The sequence below is a fragment of the Hibiscus syriacus genome, unplaced genomic scaffold (genome assembly GCF_006381635.1).
Source record: "Hibiscus syriacus cultivar Baekdansim isolate YM2019G1 unplaced genomic scaffold, ASM638163v2 tig00003041_pilon, whole genome shotgun sequence".
NCBI lineage: Eukaryota > Viridiplantae > Streptophyta > Magnoliopsida > Malvales > Malvaceae > Hibiscus > Hibiscus syriacus.
This window is the reverse complement of record NW_024061960.1, coordinates 6,672,411-6,693,415: the sequence shown is the minus strand read 5'-3', so window position 1 is coordinate 6,693,415 and position 21,005 is coordinate 6,672,411. Positions and strand designations below refer to the sequence as shown.

The window sequence follows — 21,005 nt, the reverse complement described above, 5'->3', positions numbered from 1 at the left end:
ATCATCTTAGAATCAATTTTGTCCGGTTTGGTGTAATTTGAAAGTGGACATCGCCTCCAAGGTTAACAAAACTTTCAAACTTTGTACACTTGAGGAGAGGAAGTGTAATTCGTTTGCGTAATTAACAAAGTAGGGGACTTGACATACGTAATTAAGTAGTAACTAATTAACAAAGTTGAGTGTATACATGTAGAAACTAGTACATTGACATAAATTCAAGATTGATCAAAACTCAAAAGAGTACATATGATCACTGCAATGATTAATCCTGACGCATACAAGAAGCTGTAGCTTATACAATTTACCGAAACTCTGATTTTGCAAACACTCCATTCTCTACATCCTTTACTGCTACCGTTGCCATGGAATCATTCATTCATTCAATCAACTCTATCGAGCTTAAAACGACGTTCTCGGACGTTCGAAATGAAGCGGGCGGCCTTGAGGTCCACATTTTCGTCGGCAGGACCCCAAGTCTTATTCGCAAACCCATTGATCTGGTCGTAGGAACTCGGCGAGTCGAAGCTCGTATAGGATGATACCCTCTGCGTCGAGAGCGGAATCCGATTCGGAACACCCGTGTGTTCATAGGAACCGGTAGGTTGGTTGGAGCTAGCGAATGAATAAGGAACCACCTTGCTGGATTGGTGATGAGCAGTGGTGGCTCGTGGCTTCGCCGCCGTGACTCGGGACAGCGACTTGGTTAATAGCGTGCCGAAAAGACCCTTCTTCTTAGTTGTCTCCATTTTTGGGGTATCTGAACAATAATGAAACACGAGTAAGATCTTTTAGGGGAAGAAGATGAGAAGAGATGGTTAAGTTTGGATGTATATATATATATATAGGGAGCAATCTAATGCATGATATGATAATAATCCGAATGTCTGGCAACAATCTCCACCACCTTCAGAATCTAGTTTCAACTTTTAATTGACTAAAGAAACCAACAATAAAAAAAGATTGTTCTTTTCCCAGTGTAAAATTATAAAAAGTGAGGTTTTGATTATGATATGGAGATGAAAACCCTTTGTTGGGCCACGCCGTCCATAATCTAGAAAATGAAACACAAAATCTGATCAATCCCGGACAGTAGTAGTTAAATGATAGGAATATATTCGTGGCCTATAACCGTGTTGCATGCCTGATCAGAACTTGCCCTCGATACTTCCACCTAGGCTGCAGATGACCCTAGTCGATCTTGAGCATGAATGAGCGTTCGATCTCGAACTTGATTTGAAATTTTTTCAAGTCGGGTCGAGTTTTCGAGTTTCTGTTTAAATTTAATTGTAAATATTTATAAACTATGATATTATTTGATTCCAATTTAAATGACTTTTATAACCATATATAATACATATATATTTCTTTATATTTTTTTATAGGTAATATACATATATCATACAGAGTCGAGAGACTCTAATCAAACTTGAAAATCAATCCACTAAGTATTAAAAAAATTGAGTTATTCGAGTTGTATTTTATAACTCGATTTGAACTTGAAATTTTTCCGAGTCGAATTTATGAAATTATAACTTGAAGTCAATTCAAGTCGAGTTTTTTTGAGTCGAAAAAAATCAATTTTTTGAGTTGAGTCTAGTTTTGATCACCCCTAATCTTCAGTATTGTTTAGTTTAACTCGATTTGAAAATTTTAAAATTGAATTCATCTCGACTTGAGTATTCACGAGTTTAAAATTATCAAGTTTAACTCAAATTCGAAATAAAAACTTGAAGCTCGGCTCAAACTCGTTAAAAAATCAAACTCGAACATTCTAAAACTTAGCTCAATTGAAGCTTAAACTCGATCTTAAAAAAAACTTGAACTCGAGATAGTCTCAAACTTAGCTCGATTAAGGCTCAAACTCGAACCTTAAGTACATGAAAATCTTATTTTATATTTAAAAAAAATACAAATATTAATGTTATTAATAATTTAATTTAAAAAATTAATATATTATTTTTTTGAATTACTCATGAGTTTTTCGAATCGAGTATGAAGTAGCTCACTTTGGTTCGTTAAGAACTAGAGTTAAGTTCGAATTAGAATCAAGTTTGAGCTCAAGTCGAACCCATTCGAATTGAGTGTTAACCAAGCTAACTTTCTTCCTCTCTATGAGTGATAAAGTTTTTGGGTGATTTTGATAAAAAAAAAACTATAAGTTAGAATTCATATAATTTACAATGAGGTTGAAAAATCATTTTTGAAAAATATTATATTTTTAAAGAAAAATAATTTGAGACATAATTTTTTTAAGTGAATGATTATTTGAAAAAGTGAAAATTTGATAGTACATAATTATATGTATTATCAATAAAACACACAATACACATCATTAAAAATGATTTAAATAAATTATATTTTATCAATATCTATTCAAAGTAAAATTAAACGTCGACGTATCAAATATATTATTTTTACTTTTAATTATTTATTAGTGAGTGGTTTTTATATTATGATTTATTGTAAAATGGTAAATTTTATCTTTTTAAATAATTACAATTTAATCTTATTTTTCACTAGAGGAGTTTTGATATTTCTCAATTAAATTATGGATTCAATTGAAGTTTAATAATAATATACGCTTATTTTGTATTTAAAAATTATGGTTGGTTTTCAATTTTCTAAACACTGCTTTTGAAAGATATGATTTGGGCCTGTGGTTTGTTCTTGTTTCCAAAGCAAAGCACTTGCATGGAACTTTCTTAAGCCTAATCCGCTTTGATTAGTCAAGTTCTGTAGTATACCTAGATGTGCACATTTGTCGGATTTCAATCCGATCCGGATCGGTTTTTATCCGATCCGGTTTTTTCCCATAGAAAAAAAACCGGTTTATAAAATAACCGGTTCGGTTTCTAACCGGTTTGGAGGGCCGGATATCCTAACCGGTGTAACCGGTTTCGGTTTTAAAAAAACCGGTTTTTTAAAAAAACCGGTTATAAAAAACCGATTTTAATATTCCAGATTGCTCATAGGGAACCGATTCCCCCCCAAGGGGGTACCGATTCCTCACTGAATGGTTTGGCTCCGAGATTTCCAGAATGCTCGGAGGGAACCGATTCCCTCATAGGGGGTACCGATTCCCCCCTATTCAACGGTCAAAATATTTGAATTTTACACTTAGGGAACCGATTCCCTATGAGAGGAAACCGATTCCCTATGAGAGGGTACCGATTCCCCCACGCTCCAAGCATTTTTATTAAATGTTTTCACACTTAAACGGCTATATTATCTTCATTAATTATCACTAACGTTCAGAAGTGATTCAATGTGTATTTAAGCAATCTTAGAAGCCATTGATCAAATACAAGAAACATCAAGCAACTAGAATCAATAGAGAATCAAAGAGAAAGCATCAAACCTCAAGTTCGATAAATTCAAATAATTAATTGAAATACTTAATTAACTCAACATAATTGAAATACTTAAATACTTCCAAGTTTGATAAATTCAAATACTTAAAAACTTCCAAGTTCGATAAATTCAAATACTTAAAAACTTCAAGTTCGATAATTGAAACAAAGTTTACGATAATTGAAATAAAGTTATAAAATAAACTACATTGCCATCTCTTATTCATCATCTTCGCCTTCTTCGTTTGGAGGGGATATTCCAAGTTCGACTTCTTCAATGTGTAAGTTTGCTTCCAAATCGGCATCAATTGCATCTTCTAGGGTGGTGATATGTTGCTTACGAGCCGCTCCATCCAAATAATCCTTTAAACAAATGCATACTTCCACCGACTCGGGACTTAGTCTTGATCTCCGTTGCGATATAACCCTGCCACTAACAGAAAAAGCGGATTCCGAAGCTACCGTAGAAGCTTGGACGGTTAGTAAATTACGGGCCATGGCGGCTAGAATCGGAAATTGTGCTTCCTTTTCTTTCCACCAAGCCAAAATATCCAAACTTTCAAACTCTTCAAATGTCATTTTTGATAGAAAATCGCATGACATGTAATTTCCCAACTCGTTACTTGAGGTGGTAGTACGTGATCGTTTGGATTGGGAATTTACAAGAGTGTTAAAAAGATTCAAATTTATGTTACTTGGACGTCTACTAGATGATTCCGCATTCATTCTCATTTGATCGTGTATTACACTACTTGATTCGTATTTAGTTAAATAAATTGCAAACATGTCTCGAAAACATTTGTTAAAATAATTTATTTGGTTTTGGACAAAGTTGGGTTCATCATCGGTTAGATTAAAAGCAAACGCAATTTGTTCAATTAGTGTTTCAACCCCACCAACATTTAACGTTGAGTTTAAAGCGGCGGCACAAGTAAAAATGGGGGGAATCTCCTTAAAATATTTTAAAAGTTTTTCCTTCATTGCAAAGCCAATTTCTTGAAAAACTTCGGTTTCAAATTCAAAGTCATTTAGTCGGGTAGCCAACAAAAATATTTGATTAAGAACCAACGGGCTAGTAGGGTAATAAACACCGGATAAAAAAGTTGTTGCATTTTTAAAAACCTCAAGCAAATCGGTTATTTTGGCTATAGTTTCCCAACTCGAATCCGGATAAATGTTTGGGACATGACCCCTCTCGAAAAGTCGATCGTGAAATGTTTGCAATGTTTCCCTTTGCCTTAAGGCAGTATGCATAATCATCCAAGTTGAGTTCCAACGAGTTGGACAATCCAAATTAGGACCCAAAGCTTTTTTATTAACGGACTTACAAAATCGTTTATAATCATTTAGTCTTTTGTTGTTGTTACAAAGAACCAATTTTATCATTGTTTTAAATTCTAATCTAATCGGCTCAATAACCTCCAAACCGGCTTGCACGGATAAATTAATTATGTGTGCAATGCAACGGGTATGAAAAAACGCACCGTCTAAAATCGGTGAAAGTAATATTTTCAATCTTGGAATCGCGTTTGTATTATTCGATGCATTATCAAAGGATATAGAAAAAACTTTATTTTCTAATTTATAAAGACAAATTACCCTTTTTAAAAGTGTAAATAAATTAGCACCGGTATGCGACTCACCGAATAATTCAAACGCGATTGTTCTTTTCATCATTTGCCAATTATCTTGATCTAACCAATGTGACGTAACGGCTAAAAAAGAATTTCTGGTATTATAAGGGGAACTCCAAACGTCACATGTAAGCGACACACCATAACGGTGTTCTTGGAATCCTAAAATCATTTTTTCCCTCGCCGTACGCCACATTTTTATAGCATCTCTTCTAAGGGTAGTACGACTTACTTGAGTATAACGTGGTTGCATTAGTTGTTGAATTGTTGTCGTGAAATATTCATCATCAAAGTGGTCGAACGGCAATCCTTTTGTAATCACGAACTTTGTAAACGCTTCTCGTAATTTTTCGTTGTCGTAAACAAAAACACCACCTTGCGGTGTAAGATTCGATTAACTAGGATCCGATCTTGAGCGAAGTGCCTTGCATGATTTTGTCAAATGGTTCTTCAACGTTGTGTTTCCTTCCGATGCAAGAAACTTTAGACAAAGTTTACAACGCGCCCTTCTCGAGCCATTTGACATCTCACATAAATCGTAGTGATCCCAAGTGTCTTTGTTTCGAGTGTGTTCGATCACTCTCACGACTTCAAGGTTTCCCCCGACGGAAGATTCAGCCGTGTTACTCATGATGAACAAAAAATTACAAAAATAAGATTTGAGAGATGTTTAAGTGTTGTGTAATAAGATTTGAGAAATTTGTAATCAACCAAATACATCCTTAACCTATTTATACATGTTTAGGGTGGTAAAATGGTAATTTTTTAAAGAAAAAAAGGTTAAAAACGGTCACAAAATCCCCCCCAACGGCTATATTAACGGCTAGTTTTTTAAACCCAGACCGGGTTTTTTTCCGGATAAAAACCGGTTTTTTTCAAACCGGTTTTTTATCCGGTAAAAAAACCGGTCTAGGTTTTTTTTCTCCAAACTGGTTAAAATAACCAGTTTAAAAAAATCCGATCCGGTTAAAAAAAACCGGTTTTTCCCAAATCCGGTTTCAGATATTTTTTTCGCAAAATCGGATATTCGAATTTTTTGTGCACCCCTAAGTATACCTTAAAGGTAAAAGCACAATTTGTTAATAAAAGAAGGAAATTTACGCGTTAATTGCCAACCCCATTTAGGCATTTTACCTAACCCTAAGAATTTGATCCACTCCCGCTTTCATTTTTCATTTCATATATTAAAAAATAAATTCCAACTTTAGATTTATTAAATGCTATTTATTAAGATGATTAAATTAAGGGCCGAAATCTTATTCCTAACGTGTTGTATTTGATGTGTTTTCGTGTTTAAGACAAACATTGTTTTTTTTCCCTCTCAGTTTCGAGTTGCTTTTGTTATTCTAACCGACTCGTGTTGCACATATGATTTTGTGGAAGTATTCCAGTAAAGATTTTCTACATACACAAAGACTCGAATTCGAGATCTTACTTAAATGATATGCAATTGTTTACCACTTAAATCAATCCGGATTGATTAAGACAGGCAATGTTTTACTTTTTAATTAATGATTATGATAAGGGGTTCATATCACGATGACGGACGCATTTTCGGTCATATCTCGTTTATTGTGGCTGCAGTCATAGCAGGCACTATTGCAGGTATATCGAAAGACAATACTACTGTTATTTCACAGACACTATCACAATCGCAGACCGCTATTTAAAACCCTCGATTTTATAGAGGTAAACCTAGAAAATTGAAAAACTAAGGTACAAGTATTACCGGTGATATTTTGGCTGCTGAAGTTTAACGGTGAGCTTTTATGGGTTTTGAGTTTTACCGCCCTGGTCGAATCGGTTATGGATGTGGTGGAAAATATTTGGGAGCTATTGAATAGTAAATGTCTAGTACCTGCAGTAGTGTTGAATTTATATCAAAATACATCATAAATAAGTCATTGCATACTATATAAAAGGATATACCGGGGTGATTTGGAAGAAACCTTCCGGCATTTACTGATAAAGCATCAGGTTGAGGCTTTCTCTGTCATCGGTTGCGACTGTCGAGACGTTTCCGGCAGCTTCGTTTCCCTTCATCGAACTCCACTAATGAATGAAACCTAATAGAATTGCATTAATCAGAAACGAAACTCTATATCATTCATCAAACGATATAAGCAAAGGATGAAAGCATCGGACATAATCTTCCAAAGGTGGAAACCACATTAGAACATTTATTAATTCAATTAGCTTTCTTGGTGAGTAAGGCAAACACTATGCATGCAGTAAAACCACAAGAGAATGGACTCGAATTCGATTTCGCAAAAATTAAGCAGTTGTGTCAACTCTAATCTCAAGATAAACAAGTCATGCTCATAAACCCTTAAATCACAAAGGAAAATAACCAAATATCTTCAATCTGCATAAAGTAAGTTCTAATAGTCACCTGCTGCACTGCTGGCAAAAACGTTGCTCTCGACCCCTAATGGAAACTTTTGGTGTTTTGGAGTGGACTTCGCACACTTTATGGCTTCGATGGTAGTCCCTGCATTTGCCAAGGTCTGCTGTGCAACCATCAACCGAGCATGAAGGTGGCCGAGCCCTTTTAAACGAAGCCGACGATGGTGCTGATTCCATCGATGGCGCCTCGGGATACCTAAGGTGTATCTTCAAAATAACCCAAGCTCTCAAATCCAACAATGGCAACTTGAGCTAAGCCTGATTCAGCTACTGAGTTACAAGACTCAACAGCCTAACATTGCTGAAAAACATGAGATTTTACTTATTTCTTGCTTAACCAAACCACAACATAAAAATTCAAACAGCTATTCAAAAAAGTTGCTTGAAAAAATCCCATTTGGTAAATAAAAAAGTACCACGTTGACTGACTGAAAAAGGGTAAAAAACAGCATATGGATCTTCTTCAACCTAAACACACAGTTACCATTGCAGCAACTACAGAAGCGACTTAGTAAACAACCCTACAATTTTGTAAGCACAAACTATATTATTACATTCTAAAATTAAAAGAATTTAAAGTCCATTCAACTGCACTGCAAAGACCATCTAAAAATCAAAGAAAAAGATGAAGGGTACCTGATAGAATCCCAGAAATGCAGCAGAGGAGAGAGGAAAAATCAAAGGCTTGGTAAATTCTGCAATGATAATTTTCAGAAGAAAAAAAAACCGTCAAAAGAAGTGAGAAATTACTGGGGAAACTGTAAAGTGTAAAAGTCAGTTTTGAAGACAAAGTTACACAACATTTTGTAACAACAGTTCCATAAAGAGGTGGGTAATTTGTTGGAAATATATGAGGGCAAAGGAGATAATCAGGGGAGGTTTGCTGCTTGTTTTATAGGTGTACAACCTTGAAACAATTTGCATACTAAATTATTAAATATCAAATCATTATATTAATACTAATGAACTTAAATATTATTAAAAAAACATAATAGATCTATTTAAAATTCGATTCGATATAATCGTTTAACATATTAGATAAAATTATTTAAAAAATTACTTATAATTTCTCTAGTTAATCAAGTAGGCCATGCTCCATTTGCATGTGGTTCACTCCTCTTTGAAATCAACTAACAACAAACACATGTTATTATTAGTTAAAATATTTGAGTTAATTTTTTTAATCCAATAAACCCAACATTAGCTGCTGAAAATGACGTTAAATTATTGCAGCAATTATTGCTGCATGAATGAGGGGAGGAGCTGCTGCAAATCACGTTAAATTATTGCAGCATAAGGGAGCGTAGAGCTTTGTGCGGGGCTTGCATGGCGACCTTCATTGTTGGACGCAGGGACGGCATGGCAACCTCCTTAGCGACATACGTTTCGAACTGTAGCAAATACCCTATCTTAGCAATTAATTGTTGAAACACATTATTTCGTAAATTTTTTTCCCACAACATTATCTCGTTAATTTAGCCTATTCTTTTATTTTCTTAAATTTGAAAAAAAAATCATCACCTATAATTCGAATGGTGCCCCATCCGAGTTCTCAAATGCTCAATCCACTCTTACATCAATAAACTTTATTCAGAAGGTCAACTGAAAGTCATGAAACTTCTTAGTTTGAACTTATACGACTTTGGAAAAGTTTCGAGTTGTTTATCGTCTCTAACATAAATTGTGAGACATAAATCGCGTTGTGGTTTTTCTTATTGAGACAAGATTACAATATTCAAGAATGATGGATATGAAAAGACAATCTTATTAAATGATATTGATGTCAATTTGAAAGGTAATAATGGTTTTTTTTTTTTTTTGAAAAGTAGTTGTGCTGTTTCTTTGAGTTTTATTTTTCCGAGAGACATATAGTTGTGATGATTAACGATGACTTTGATGGTAAAGTTTGGCAATGTAAGGGTTTTTATGAGGCACCTGGGGAGTAATGTTGGGATGTATCTGGAGTTTATGTATTGTTACTTATAAGATTGTTTCAAAGGTGTTGGCCGATAGATTCCCAAGAGTTCTACCTCTCTATATTGATAAAACACCGTTGTTTGTGAAAATTTACTACTCCATCAACGATCAATACCATGTTATGAAAATTCGCTCATAATTTTGTGCCCACAGTATAATCCCTGCATCAAACTATTGCCTCTGATTCGAATATTAAGGATGCACTTCATGTGACGTGTAATTGTCCTTTTGCTAGACAGGTCTGGGAAACGATGGGTTGTGCGTGGCATTCTGTTAATGATCAACAAACAATTTGAAAGCATATTTCATTATTTTGTTGATTTTTCATGCTTTGTCTATGTTTAAAAAGTACAAATCATAGTTTTTTTTTTCCTTATCAGGGTAAAAAGTCATATTTTGGCATTAACATAGACAAAGCATGAAAAATCAACAAAATAATGAAAGATGCTTTATTTGGACGGTCCAATTAACTTTGTTCATTTATATGGTTTAAGAACTGATTTTTACCTTCCAAATCAAGCATAAATAATTCAAAACAATCCAATCTAACTATATAATAATAATAATAACAATAATAAAGTAATATGATATAAATAATTGGTTGGTGATGCACGGCAGAAATCTATTGCCTGCCAAATGGCAAATGCTTATATATGTTAATAAAAGCTTTCTGTAATGAGAGACCACCTATTCACAACCTACCTTCAATCAGACCACCCAACCAAAATATATCATAAGGCTCATTCATTGCAAAGCTAAAAACTAGGCAACTTTTCATGAATATATAATAACATCAATAGTGTCCCAAATGACGGGCGAATAACCAGTGTCTGTTTTCCCCTTCCATGGCCCAGATTCCATAGGTCAGGCACAGTTCATGACCAACAAAAATCAGGACCAAAATAGAGGTCGACCACCATCTTCTCCATTGGCCACTTCTTAAAACTAATTAGAACCTCACTGCAACACCACCCCCCCCCCCCAAAAAAAATCAATCTATATTTTTTTTACATAATTTATGCCACACGGCAGCCTCTCTATCTTCTTTAATACTCAACATAATGCTATACTCTGCATCTTAGACCACAACGTAATGATCTCTAACAGATGGGATTTCTAGAATGTATTAGAATGAAGGCATACTAAATAATTAACCTATTATCCAGCTCAGTTAAGTATTTAAACATCCATCGTAGTTAATCTAACCTGCCTTACAAAGTATAACATATGTGATGATTTCGATCGATGCCTGAAAGTGTCTCCTTATGCCACAGAACCATTCTAGCATTAAAAGAAAAAAGAAAAAAAAGGTTATACACGAGTAATCAGACCCATACAGTGCTCCCAAAAATTCTAAATGAATTGACATCATCTACCTTTGATTGCACGATCCTTTGACTGTCAATGAAATATTGGTTTGGATGATTGATACCAGCATCGCATGATGAGCCATGAACAGCTTCAAATGTTAAGGTACATGCTAACTGCACACAGTTTCATCATTGCTCACAATTATGATTTTCCATGAAAATAAACCATTTTAGATAATAAAAAAACATCGGAGTTAAGGCCAAAAAGACAATCTTATTACCTGATAATGCCTATTGCGCACTTTGTCCATTACATCCTCTACTGCACGACTGCTTACTCCCATTCTTAAAAGTGCAGCCCTTAAGTTCTCCTCACTGTTGTAAAAATAGAAAGCAATATAACATCTAAAATAGAGTGAAGATGCCTGTATAGTAATTTCTTAAGCTATGCTATCAACAACAATCAAGCATCTGCAATAGGACTGATAAATTGATTAAATTTAAACAAATTCATGCCTAAACTTATTTTTGTTACATGTTGTGGTTTCCAGATCTATTTTTATTAGGAATAACCAAACTAGTATACCTCAATACAAGGACACTATTTGAGGTTTTCCAAGAGGAACACCGCCCGCAACGAATCCTAGCAAACTCTCCTTAATAAAGAAAGCTAGTAATGGTATTGACCTGAAATGCCTATAGGGACAACCATGATGATCTCCAACACCAGGAGTTGATGAGATAATTTTTTGACAGGAATAAGGCGTATAATCCTGCAATAACCATCAAATTATTATGATTAGATGAGATTACAATCCAACCTAAAGTTCCAAAAATGAAAAGGGGGGGTTAAAAATCTAAGAACCTGTAAATTTTTTTTCTACTTTTTTCTGATGTGATTAAAAACATTTACTAATATAAATTTGACACACAATACAGACTTCTACATAGGGAAAAGATTGTATCTTACTGTTCTCTTCCCTTCTCTTCCATAATTATGGCGTATGTTGTATGCATATTCCTTGTCAAACCTCTCGGCACTCACCTATAAGAAGAGACAATTTAGTGTTAATTATCCAGTATTCCACTGCATGGGCAGCAAGAAACAAAACATTGAAATCTACAAAATGCAAAAACCAAATAAAGTGTCACAATATTCAGATATTTCCTACCAAGAGGGGGGAATTTGGAGAAAGGGGGGTTATCAAATGTCCATGGTTAGAGATGAAATTTAAGAGGAATCAATGAAAGGACATTACTTTAAGTCCTGGATTTTCAATTGAGTTTCCTTTTGATCTTTTTTTTTTCCGTCTTGTAGATGAGAATAGAAACCAAATAGTCGGAGAAAATGAAAACCAAGAGGTTAACATGCTTTTGCATCACTCAGGGTTTCAAATCACGGTCGCGGTCGCGTTTTCGGTCATTTCATGTTTACCGTGATTGTGGCCGTCGCGGGCACTATTGCGGCCGTCGCGAGCGCTATTGGGTGCTATTGCGGGTGTAGCAGGTAATTCGGACGGCGGCGCTACCGCTATTTCGCGGGCGCTATCACGTTTTCGGACAGTGATTTGAAACCCTGGCAGCACTATACATACAATAAAAAATACCATTGCAGCAAACCACTTACCTTTGGTGCAAACTCGGCTTTCCAAAATGTGAGGGCGTCATCAAGCTTCAACCCAACACCCTGAGCAGAGGGAACGAAGAACAAATACAGAACATGAGCAAAGAGGAAAGAACTAGGACAGTTTCATGATTTATCAGCATGCAATATTTACAGCTGCTAATATGGACCCCCATATCAAACAAGTTTAGAGTTCCCACTGAAATTTAATTGAAGTTGAACCTCTTCCCCTATCATCAATTGGTTCCGGGTTTCCACAATACACTCAAAAACACAAACAAGATGTCTGAAAACAAGCATTCATGCATATCCAGAGATGAGATAGAAGTACGGTGCCATTGTTTGGTTTCAATGGAAAAGATCTTTATAATGCTACTGTTACAGGCAACCATACTGAAGGCAAATCATGTCATGCAAGTAAAGTACAACCTTCAAGAAAAGACCTAATTGCATCCTTCCACCATGTTTTAAATGATGATCCTCTCTGACCTGAAAAGTAAAAGATACAGAAGAATTATTTTACTATGGAAAAGAAGAGACAATTGAAAAAATTTGCTAGCCCTAATTCAAAATCCAATTTCCTACCTTCTCAAATAAGTGGCGCATACAGAGAGGAAATGAAATTTTAGCAATTTGATCAATGTCCTTAAGAGATATCTCCCCAACTTTGTTTGCCTAAAACATACAGGCAATCAAGTTCAGAAAAATAAGCTTACACATAAAACAGCTATAATCAGGCTAGTTGATGAGATGATACAATTATGTACAAGCACCTGAGAGTAATCAGGACCCAGATAGCTTGTACATAGTGCTTCCACAATCTAAACAACAGACCAGGTAGAAGAAAATAAAAAACAGTCAATATCGAACAAAACAATCTTTCAATAACAAGGTTCACATATCAATTCTTACTGGGGTCAGGCGATCCATCTCTTGTTCTCTGACAGTAGATGTCCATTTTCTGCAAGCAAGATTGCAAAGCATGGAACTTGGTAAACAACATAAAATTTGTATGAACAAAGCAAAAATTGAAAAACAGAAAAGGAAAAGAAGTTCGTCAGCTGAAACCTGGATGTGATACACATAATCTTTCTTTACCTTTTACGAATATTAATATAATGTTCGCAAGAGAAATTAAATTAATTAAATGATGGATTTCAGCAACTCTATGCTGGTAAACTTCTTTTTTAGAACATACAAAGAAGCATAATTACAAATGATAGAAAACGTCAAGTGTTTTGCCTTGTTTTGTGGAATATGACCGAGGATGAGTGAAGTAACCCCTGAGCACCAAAATCACAGCTGCCTATCAGAATGACGACAATGGCTAGAATACTAACTACTCTTCTGGTGAATGTGGAGATCATAATAGCAGAGCATAAATTATGTTCCAAGAAATTTTAATAAACATGTTTCTAGTCATCCTCATGAAAACATATTACCGAAAAATAAGAACACATGCAATGATATTTGTTCGTGCAACTCGTTGACATTGCAGTAAAAGCTTGTTGTCCAAACTACATGTGCCGTGATATGCAATTCAGCCAGAAAATTCTGGGATATGTGCAAGAGGTTATGCAAATCAAGTTGACACACAAGTTCTAAATTATAGCAGACATATTCAATGCTTGAGAAGAACAATGAATATAAGGCAAATTTCATGAGACCTGAATGGACAAATAAGAAACCTGTTTGTTAAAATGAGTGCCTTTGATAGATAACTTCGAAATTGTGTGACAACAAGAGAAACCACCTGAAAAAAATCAGATGGAAAGGGGATAACAAGTATGAATACCTATTCGTGTTCAAAATATTCAATTTTTTAGATAAGATTAAACGATTAATAGAAAGTTTTTACCTGATTCATTGCAACATAGGCATACCCTTTATGTATAAACACCCGGCGACCAGCTACAAGTTCTGGAACTTCTTCAAAAGGCACCTTCATAGGGTGGAAGGTGCACAAATAAGCCAGTTAAAACTAGAAACTGTGTCAGATTTTTATCCAAGGATTAACCCTGGCCTATGAAGACTAAGTATGGGACCATCGGTGTTCTCTCTGAACCACAGATCACCAACAGAGAATGATATTAAACACTGTTTAATCCAGACCACTTTATTTCACTATCCACGTGCTTACTAATACAGGTAAATGGTCAGAGCACTCTATACACCTAATTGCAGTACTACTGAAATAGGTTATTATACATTATATTAACACATGGCTACAGGAGATGACTTCCAATAGCAAATCAATTCTTTTTCATAATGGGTAAGCTACCACTGCTTTTTGGTTGAAATGTAGAAGATCAAGAAAACACGATAGTACCTTGTAGAATATTGCATCAGCTGCAAAAAGAAAAGAAAAAATGAAAACCAATCATAAAATAGACAAAGGATCAAATAATGTCTATTTTTTTATTGGTAATCATAGTTTTATGACTTAGACAAGCATACATTATTGGAGGGATTGAAACTATGAACGGTTATGATTCAAAATGGACCTCAAAGGAGAGAGATTCCGAGTATTAAAATAAAAACATTCAAACAATAACACAATATGTAAATCTTATTTTAGCCGTTGTTTTCATCAAATTTGGTCAAGCCTGATTGTAATTGAATATAGCAGTCATATGAGAGCTTTCCTGGAGATAACCTGGTCCAAACTTAAAAGTCAAATGCATAATAAAATGACTTGATGCAAGATGAGAAGGGATGTAATAAGACAGATAAATTTGTGCCTTCCATGCGGGAAATAGGCATAGAAGCCGGTCAGTAATCTCATACCAGCAGCTAAAGTTTGGCCCATAGAGCGTGCAACTTGGCCCAATTTATCCTTCACACACTGCCAAAAACGAATACCCCCAGTTACTAGGAGTTCAAAATCTAGAGAAGATAAAAAAGCACCATATGCACTTCTGTAATAAGGTTCAAGCAATTGCATCTGACAGAAAACAAATAGCTTGATCGAATTAGAAAATAGTGAAGCTCAATTACCTCAAATTCTGCATTGCTGACTGCCTTGTAGGGAAGCTTAAACTCAGACATCAATGCCCTCTATAACATCAGGATACAAGCAATCAGCAAAAGCTTAATATACCAGAAAACCCAACACCAAAACCAAATGAACATGTGCTACCTGTGCCTCGGAGCTTTCTAAGCGAAAACGGTAGCGAAAGAGGGTAATCTCCATGGAAAGAAACCATTTTCTTAACTCCTCCCTAATCATAGAAAGAGAAAGAATAATAATGGCAATAACTGTTAATCAATTAAAAGAGAAAAAAAGACAAAAAACGTCAAAATATATTATGCTCTTACGTTCTACAGTACACAAGACGAAGAACAAAGTGTGATATAACATCCTTGTTTGCTTCCTCATTTGCCTGTGGATGTCTCATATTTTCTTTCCAAAGATTCGCTATCTGAGAAAATCCAGTACGAGAAATTGGCCAGGAAAACAATTAAATTGTTACAAAGAAATGTAAACATAGTCAATAGTGTTACCAATTTTTCCATTTCTTCAGGTTTCTTTCCACGGCCTAATCCATCTGAGATACCTTTAAGAACTGCATCAAGCAATTAAAAGAATGAGATAATACAAAGACATAAATATGAGACTTCGATGGAACTGAAACATTTAAACTCTAATCACGAAATTAACTATATTTGTGAGTCTCATAATAAAAACAACTAAACTTGTACTCAAAATCCTTCTGTAACGCTCTCTCATATTTTTCGAACTATCATAAAACTCAAACCTAATACTCTGGATTCCTCTTCTTCAATAACGTTCCGTCAGCAATAAATCCGTGAACAAAATATATTAAAGCAGAACCTAAATATCCGTGCGAGGGTAGTTCTTTGACAAATTAAAGATTTAGAAAAATAATAACATAGGAAAATAGGTTACCTCGGAGTCGATCCATGGCAAAGAGCTCGAAATCCTCGAGACGGACTTCAAGGGGAGGTGCCGATCGGTAGAGAGGAAGAGTGGACACGATAACTTTGCTGGAACTGGATTTCCTATTTGATTGAACAACTTCCATTTCTTCTCTCTTTTTCTTTGAGCAACTCCGATTATTGAGCTTACAAACGGCGTTTTCGTTATTTTCCCTTTTTGTTTCAACAGAAAGAAAGAAAGCCCAAGTGCAGACTAGAAAAGGGCGCCAAAAGGTTGAGTGCAGATGGAAAATTGGCGGGAAACAGATTCGAGTTAGGGATTCCGATGTAGGGTCGGATAGAGTTGGGCTGGGTTGAGTTTTTACCAACTCAAGCCCAACTAAAAATAAAACTCTTCTATCGGTATTAGACCAGACTCAAATTTAAAACGACTCCATCTAATTTGAAATTCGATCTAATATTTAAAGTAAAAGTTTACATATATCCGACCCAATTATATATAAGAATTTATTTTTATTTAAAAAATAAGAATTTAATTGAAAAAATAATAATACTAAGATGATTGTTATTATAATTATCTCTAAATATATTAAGATAATTGTAATATTATCTTGAGTTGGGTCAAATTCTTTTTGTTTTAAACTCAAATTCGACCAAACCAAACCACATTCTTAAAAAAAATTCCACTCGACCTAAATTGAACTTAATTAAAAATATAAATTAATAAAACTAAATCAAATTCAAATCAAATACTCATCCTAATTAAAATACCAACTCGGTTTATATAATGCCCTGATCTCTTCCCACACTCATTACATTTATAATAATTTGATTTCGTTCAATTTTCTTTATATTAATTTAAGTAATTTTTTATTAATAATTTATTTCCGTTCTTTAAAACTTATTAAGTTCATCTCTTAAAATTTTATAAATTTGTCTCTAACATAAAATAATGCATACATAAGATAGCATTTGTTGTGCTGCTTTTTATTATTATTATTAATATGTGATGAATATAAGGTAATATATATAGAAAAGATTTTCAACTATTTGACAATGCATACTCATACACCCCTAAAAGCGTCTTGCTCAAACCCGAGACTTCAAATAATAACAACAATCTCTTAATCACTGAGATCACTCGATTCATGCTTTACTTATTCTTTTCATAAAAGAAACAGTAATCCCATCCATATCTAATTTTAATATTATTTTTAAAAATAAACCAGATTTTTCAAAAGTAGACTATCAATTCTGCAATAGCATTTTTATTTTAATATATTTATTTTGAATCAATAGTTTTAATCCAATGGTATGTAATTGTTTTATAATTTATAAGAACATTACAATAATATAACATAAATCTGATTTAAAAGGAAGAAGTGTAGATTTGCATTTGAGTCAAAATATGCTCGAAGTTGTCGCTAATTTTCTGGATAGGATGCGAATGCATGCCTTCGTAGGTTGTCTCAACGATTCCTTCATCTTCAGTTAATCTTTGAACCTGTTTCTTCACGTTGCATCCTTGATGTGTACATCGATAATAACTTCTGCAAAAACAAAAGGAAATATTAACAAGCTGTGATTAGTTCATTATCAATGATGTTGATTTCATTATTTTTTACTGCATAAATGAATCTATTCGAATATTGTTTCTTATTTGTTCAGAATTTTTTTAATTACTTATGCAACTTGGACAATTCATTTGATTAAAATATTACTTATACCATACGCTAGAAAAAGGAACCAAACTAAACACACAATAGCATAATGTAAGTAGGACTAGAGGGGGGCATAACCTCCTCAAATTTTTAAAGGTTTTCATTTAATGTTTGAATTCTTTTTTTATTTTATTTCTTTAAAATGTCATTAATATATAATTACAATAAATCAAATTGATATTCACAAAATATAAATGTCATATATTTAACTTAAATTGCCATAAAGATAAATAGTATATGTGTGAATCTAAACTTATATTTTAAAATGTTAATTATCCTACTAGTTAATTTTTTAATTATTTCTTTCAACAAATAAAAATAATTATTTCTCAAATTATGATATTTTTTTGTTATCTTAGTTTTATAGTTTTTTTATTTAAAAATATAAAAAAAAATCATTAGAAGAAAAACCAAAATTTCATATTATTCTATTTTTTGAATGGATGAAAAATGAGTCTTTTATAATAATCTCATATAATTTTTTAGGGTAAACTACACATTTAGTATATAAAATATCAATTTTATTTTGTTTCAGAACCTAAATTTTCATTCATTTCAAAATCATACATAATGTTTACTTTTTGTTTCATTTTTGTACCTACCGAACTTCTACATGTGTCATTTTTATAGATAAATTATATCATTAATCACTTAATTATCTTCTCACTCTTATTTTGATCACTAAGGTTTAGGTACTAAACGTGTGGTTTACCCTTTTTTAATAATTCTAAATGCCAAAGAGAATTACATGTTAGCTTTCGGTGTTTCTGGCTTCAAACTTTCCTCCTTTTCTTTCCCACGCATTTTTATGATCTTTAATTTGGTTACTTTGCTATACTAGGAAGGGATGAATGTAGGTATAAATTTTTAAAATTTTTAAAAGAGATGAATTTATATATATAAGAGTATTAAGATACCTTGGAAATTTGTTGTTCTTGACAGCTTTCTGACCATATTTCCTCCATCGATAACCATCATCCAGTATATCAACTTGGCTCCTGGTTTGAAAAGCATATCTCGCCTTTCTCATCTTTTTATTTCCTCCCTTCTTCTTCGTCTTATCAGTTTTCTCTTCATTTTCACCCCTCGTCCCACCTAAACCCTTATTTATACACAAATCATTCTTCTTGACAGCAGAAACTCCCATCTCCGCCATTAATCCCAATATCCCATTATCCCTCTCACCTTCAACTTCACCATAACCATGGGAATTCCTAAGGTTCAAGGATGATGATGATGATGATCCATGCAAAAATCCCTCGAAATTTTCCATCTTAAACGACATATATAGAGGTCCAGGAAACTCAGAAAGCGATAGATTCAGGGAGCCTGGTCGGTACTTGAATATAGCGTGCACTGTATAAACAAGAAGAGCGGGTTCAAGAGTGAAAACGAAAAAGATTGAACTTTTTTTTCGAAAGGTTAAGAGGGAAAGCAAGAGAAACTTATAAGACGATGGCGGCTTGTTGGCTAGCTAGCTATGGCAGTCATCTTTCTTATCTTACGCCAGTGTCGTAAACGGCACGTAATATTATATATATAAGTGGGTGGAATTTTTTTCTTTTAAATTGTACGTCGAAGAGATATATTCAACTTGTTATTATAAGATTAAAAAATAGTAAAACTTAGTTGTAATTTAAAATTTTATTAAGAGTGCCACTTTTTAAGTTGCACCGATTCAAATTGAAAATATTATATTTTTAATAATATTTTTTTATTGTCAATCTTAAACCCTCACAATATAATTTTTCGATTATAATAAAAAACGTTAACGTTACAAAATTTGTATATTATGTGACATTAAAATTGTCTTAAATTATATTATCATACAGTAAAATTACTCGAAAATTTGAAGATTTTTTATATATATAATTAGGTCAGAAAGTAAAGTAATTGAGGCACTTACTGAAGATATTGCTATTAAACCTACTATATTATAACATGATTCAAGCATATGATGGCATCAGAGTAGTACTTCACATTACATCTAGATAACATTCAGTCAAAGTTTGAATAATAAGATTGTTTTTCAAAAAAGTTGAATTTGATATAGATTTAAAAAGGTTTTATTCAATTTAAAAATTGATTCAATTTTCAGTAAAAAATCACATATGACATGATATATATATATATATATATATTTTCATGTTTATTAAATGAAATAGGGATCTAATTGAAAAAATATAAAGATAGAGAGGTATTATAACAATTATCCTTAAATATAAAAGTTAATTATACTATTATTTTCAAGTCGGGTCGGGTCAGACTTTTTATCATAAACTTAAATTTGTTCTGGCTGACCTTATTATTCAAAAAAATACCACTTGATGTGATTAAAATTTGATTTTTTTTAAAAAAAAAACTAACTCTATATAATTTGGTCATATCAAAATCGAATTAAATATTCATTCCTATTTGTGATGATGTAGTAATACATTTTCCCAAGGTAATATGAATAACAATGATAGTTGAGCATATTCACAACATATTTTAATTTAAGCGAATATGTGAGGATTGAAATAATTCAAATATGATATTAAAAAATATTTATGATGATGTAGTATTACATTTTTTCTAGGTAATGTGAATAACAATGATAATTGAGCTTGTTCACAACAAATTTTAATTTAAGAGATTAAGTGAGGATTGAAATAATTTAAATATGATATTAAAAATTATTAATATAAAGATTAAGGTTTAAAAATTTTGAATCATTAAGTAACTTCAGTGATTAAAAAGATTATTGTTTTCTCTAGAAATTTTGAGTTCGAACAATTGCATTTGTAATATTTGACAATGACTAAAAAAGATTTTAAACAGATATTATCTTATAATTACTTGAGATAAAATTTATCGATTAGGTACCTAAATTGATGGAACTATTGCTAGTCACTGCTCTTTGACTTGAGAGGCCAAAAGCCAAATAGATGAGTTCATATCATATGCAAGCAAATGTGCAATATTAACAAGAATAATTTAATATTGTGATATGCATATAAAACATTTTTTTTGAATTGATATAAGATATGGTCATAGGATTGCTCTTTTATAGTTAAAATTAATAGGAATTGATATATTCCAAG

The 21,005-nt window shown here is 33.1% G+C and overlaps 2 protein-coding genes and 1 pseudogene across 2 annotated transcripts; all 3 read right to left on the bottom strand.

Annotated features, from left to right (window-relative positions):
• Positions 1–380: 380 nt before the first annotated feature.
• Positions 381–8,099, bottom strand: LOC120173581 (annotated as a pseudogene).
• A 2,377-nt stretch (positions 8,100–10,476) lies between these two features.
• Positions 10,477–16,409, bottom strand: LOC120167006 (probable DNA primase large subunit). The gene is made up of 19 exons (XM_039176150.1): positions 16,212–16,409; positions 15,806–15,867; positions 15,620–15,723; positions 15,441–15,522; positions 15,299–15,358; positions 15,089–15,146; positions 14,631–14,650; positions 14,160–14,243; positions 13,990–14,054; positions 13,214–13,262; positions 13,075–13,122; positions 12,887–12,976; positions 12,731–12,790; positions 12,305–12,364; positions 11,648–11,722; positions 11,365–11,450; positions 10,959–11,052; positions 10,744–10,851; positions 10,477–10,648 (listed from the first exon to the last, which is right to left on the bottom strand). Exons 1-19 carry the CDS (start codon positions 16,345–16,347, stop codon positions 10,631–10,633), a joined length of 1,359 nt encoding a protein of 452 aa, XP_039032081.1. The 5' UTR covers positions 16,348–16,409; the 3' UTR covers positions 10,477–10,630.
• A 1,156-nt stretch (positions 16,410–17,565) lies between these two features.
• LOC120166996 (probable WRKY transcription factor 75) lies at positions 17,566–19,222 on the bottom strand. The gene is made up of 2 exons (XM_039176144.1): positions 18,840–19,222; positions 17,566–17,751 (listed from the first exon to the last, which is right to left on the bottom strand). Exons 1-2 carry the CDS (start codon positions 19,205–19,207, stop codon positions 17,571–17,573), a joined length of 549 nt encoding a protein of 182 aa, XP_039032075.1. The 5' UTR covers positions 19,208–19,222; the 3' UTR covers positions 17,566–17,570.
• Positions 19,223–21,005: the final 1,783 nt, after the last annotated feature.

Excerpts from the sequence above, each read along its gene's own strand:
- LOC120167006 (XM_039176150.1), bottom strand. The coding sequence starts at position 16,347 with ATGGAAGTTGTTCAATCAAATAGGAAATCCAGTTCCAGCAAAGTTATC. Across the intron at positions 13,263-13,989 it reads GCACTCATTTTAACAAACAG|AAAATGGACATCTACTGTCA; the intron begins GTTTCTTATTTG and ends TCTTGCTTGCAG. Across the intron at positions 12,791-12,886 it reads TGCGCCACTTATTTGAGAAG|GTCAGAGAGGATCATCATTT; the intron begins GTAGGAAATTGG and ends TTTACTTTTCAG.
- LOC120166996 (XM_039176144.1), bottom strand. The coding sequence starts at position 19,207 with ATGTCGTTTAAGATGGAAAATTTCGAGGGATTTTTGCATGGATCATCA. Across the intron at positions 17,752-18,839 it reads AAGAACAACAAATTTCCAAG|AAGTTATTATCGATGTACAC; the intron begins GTATCTTAATAC and ends TTGTTTTTGCAG.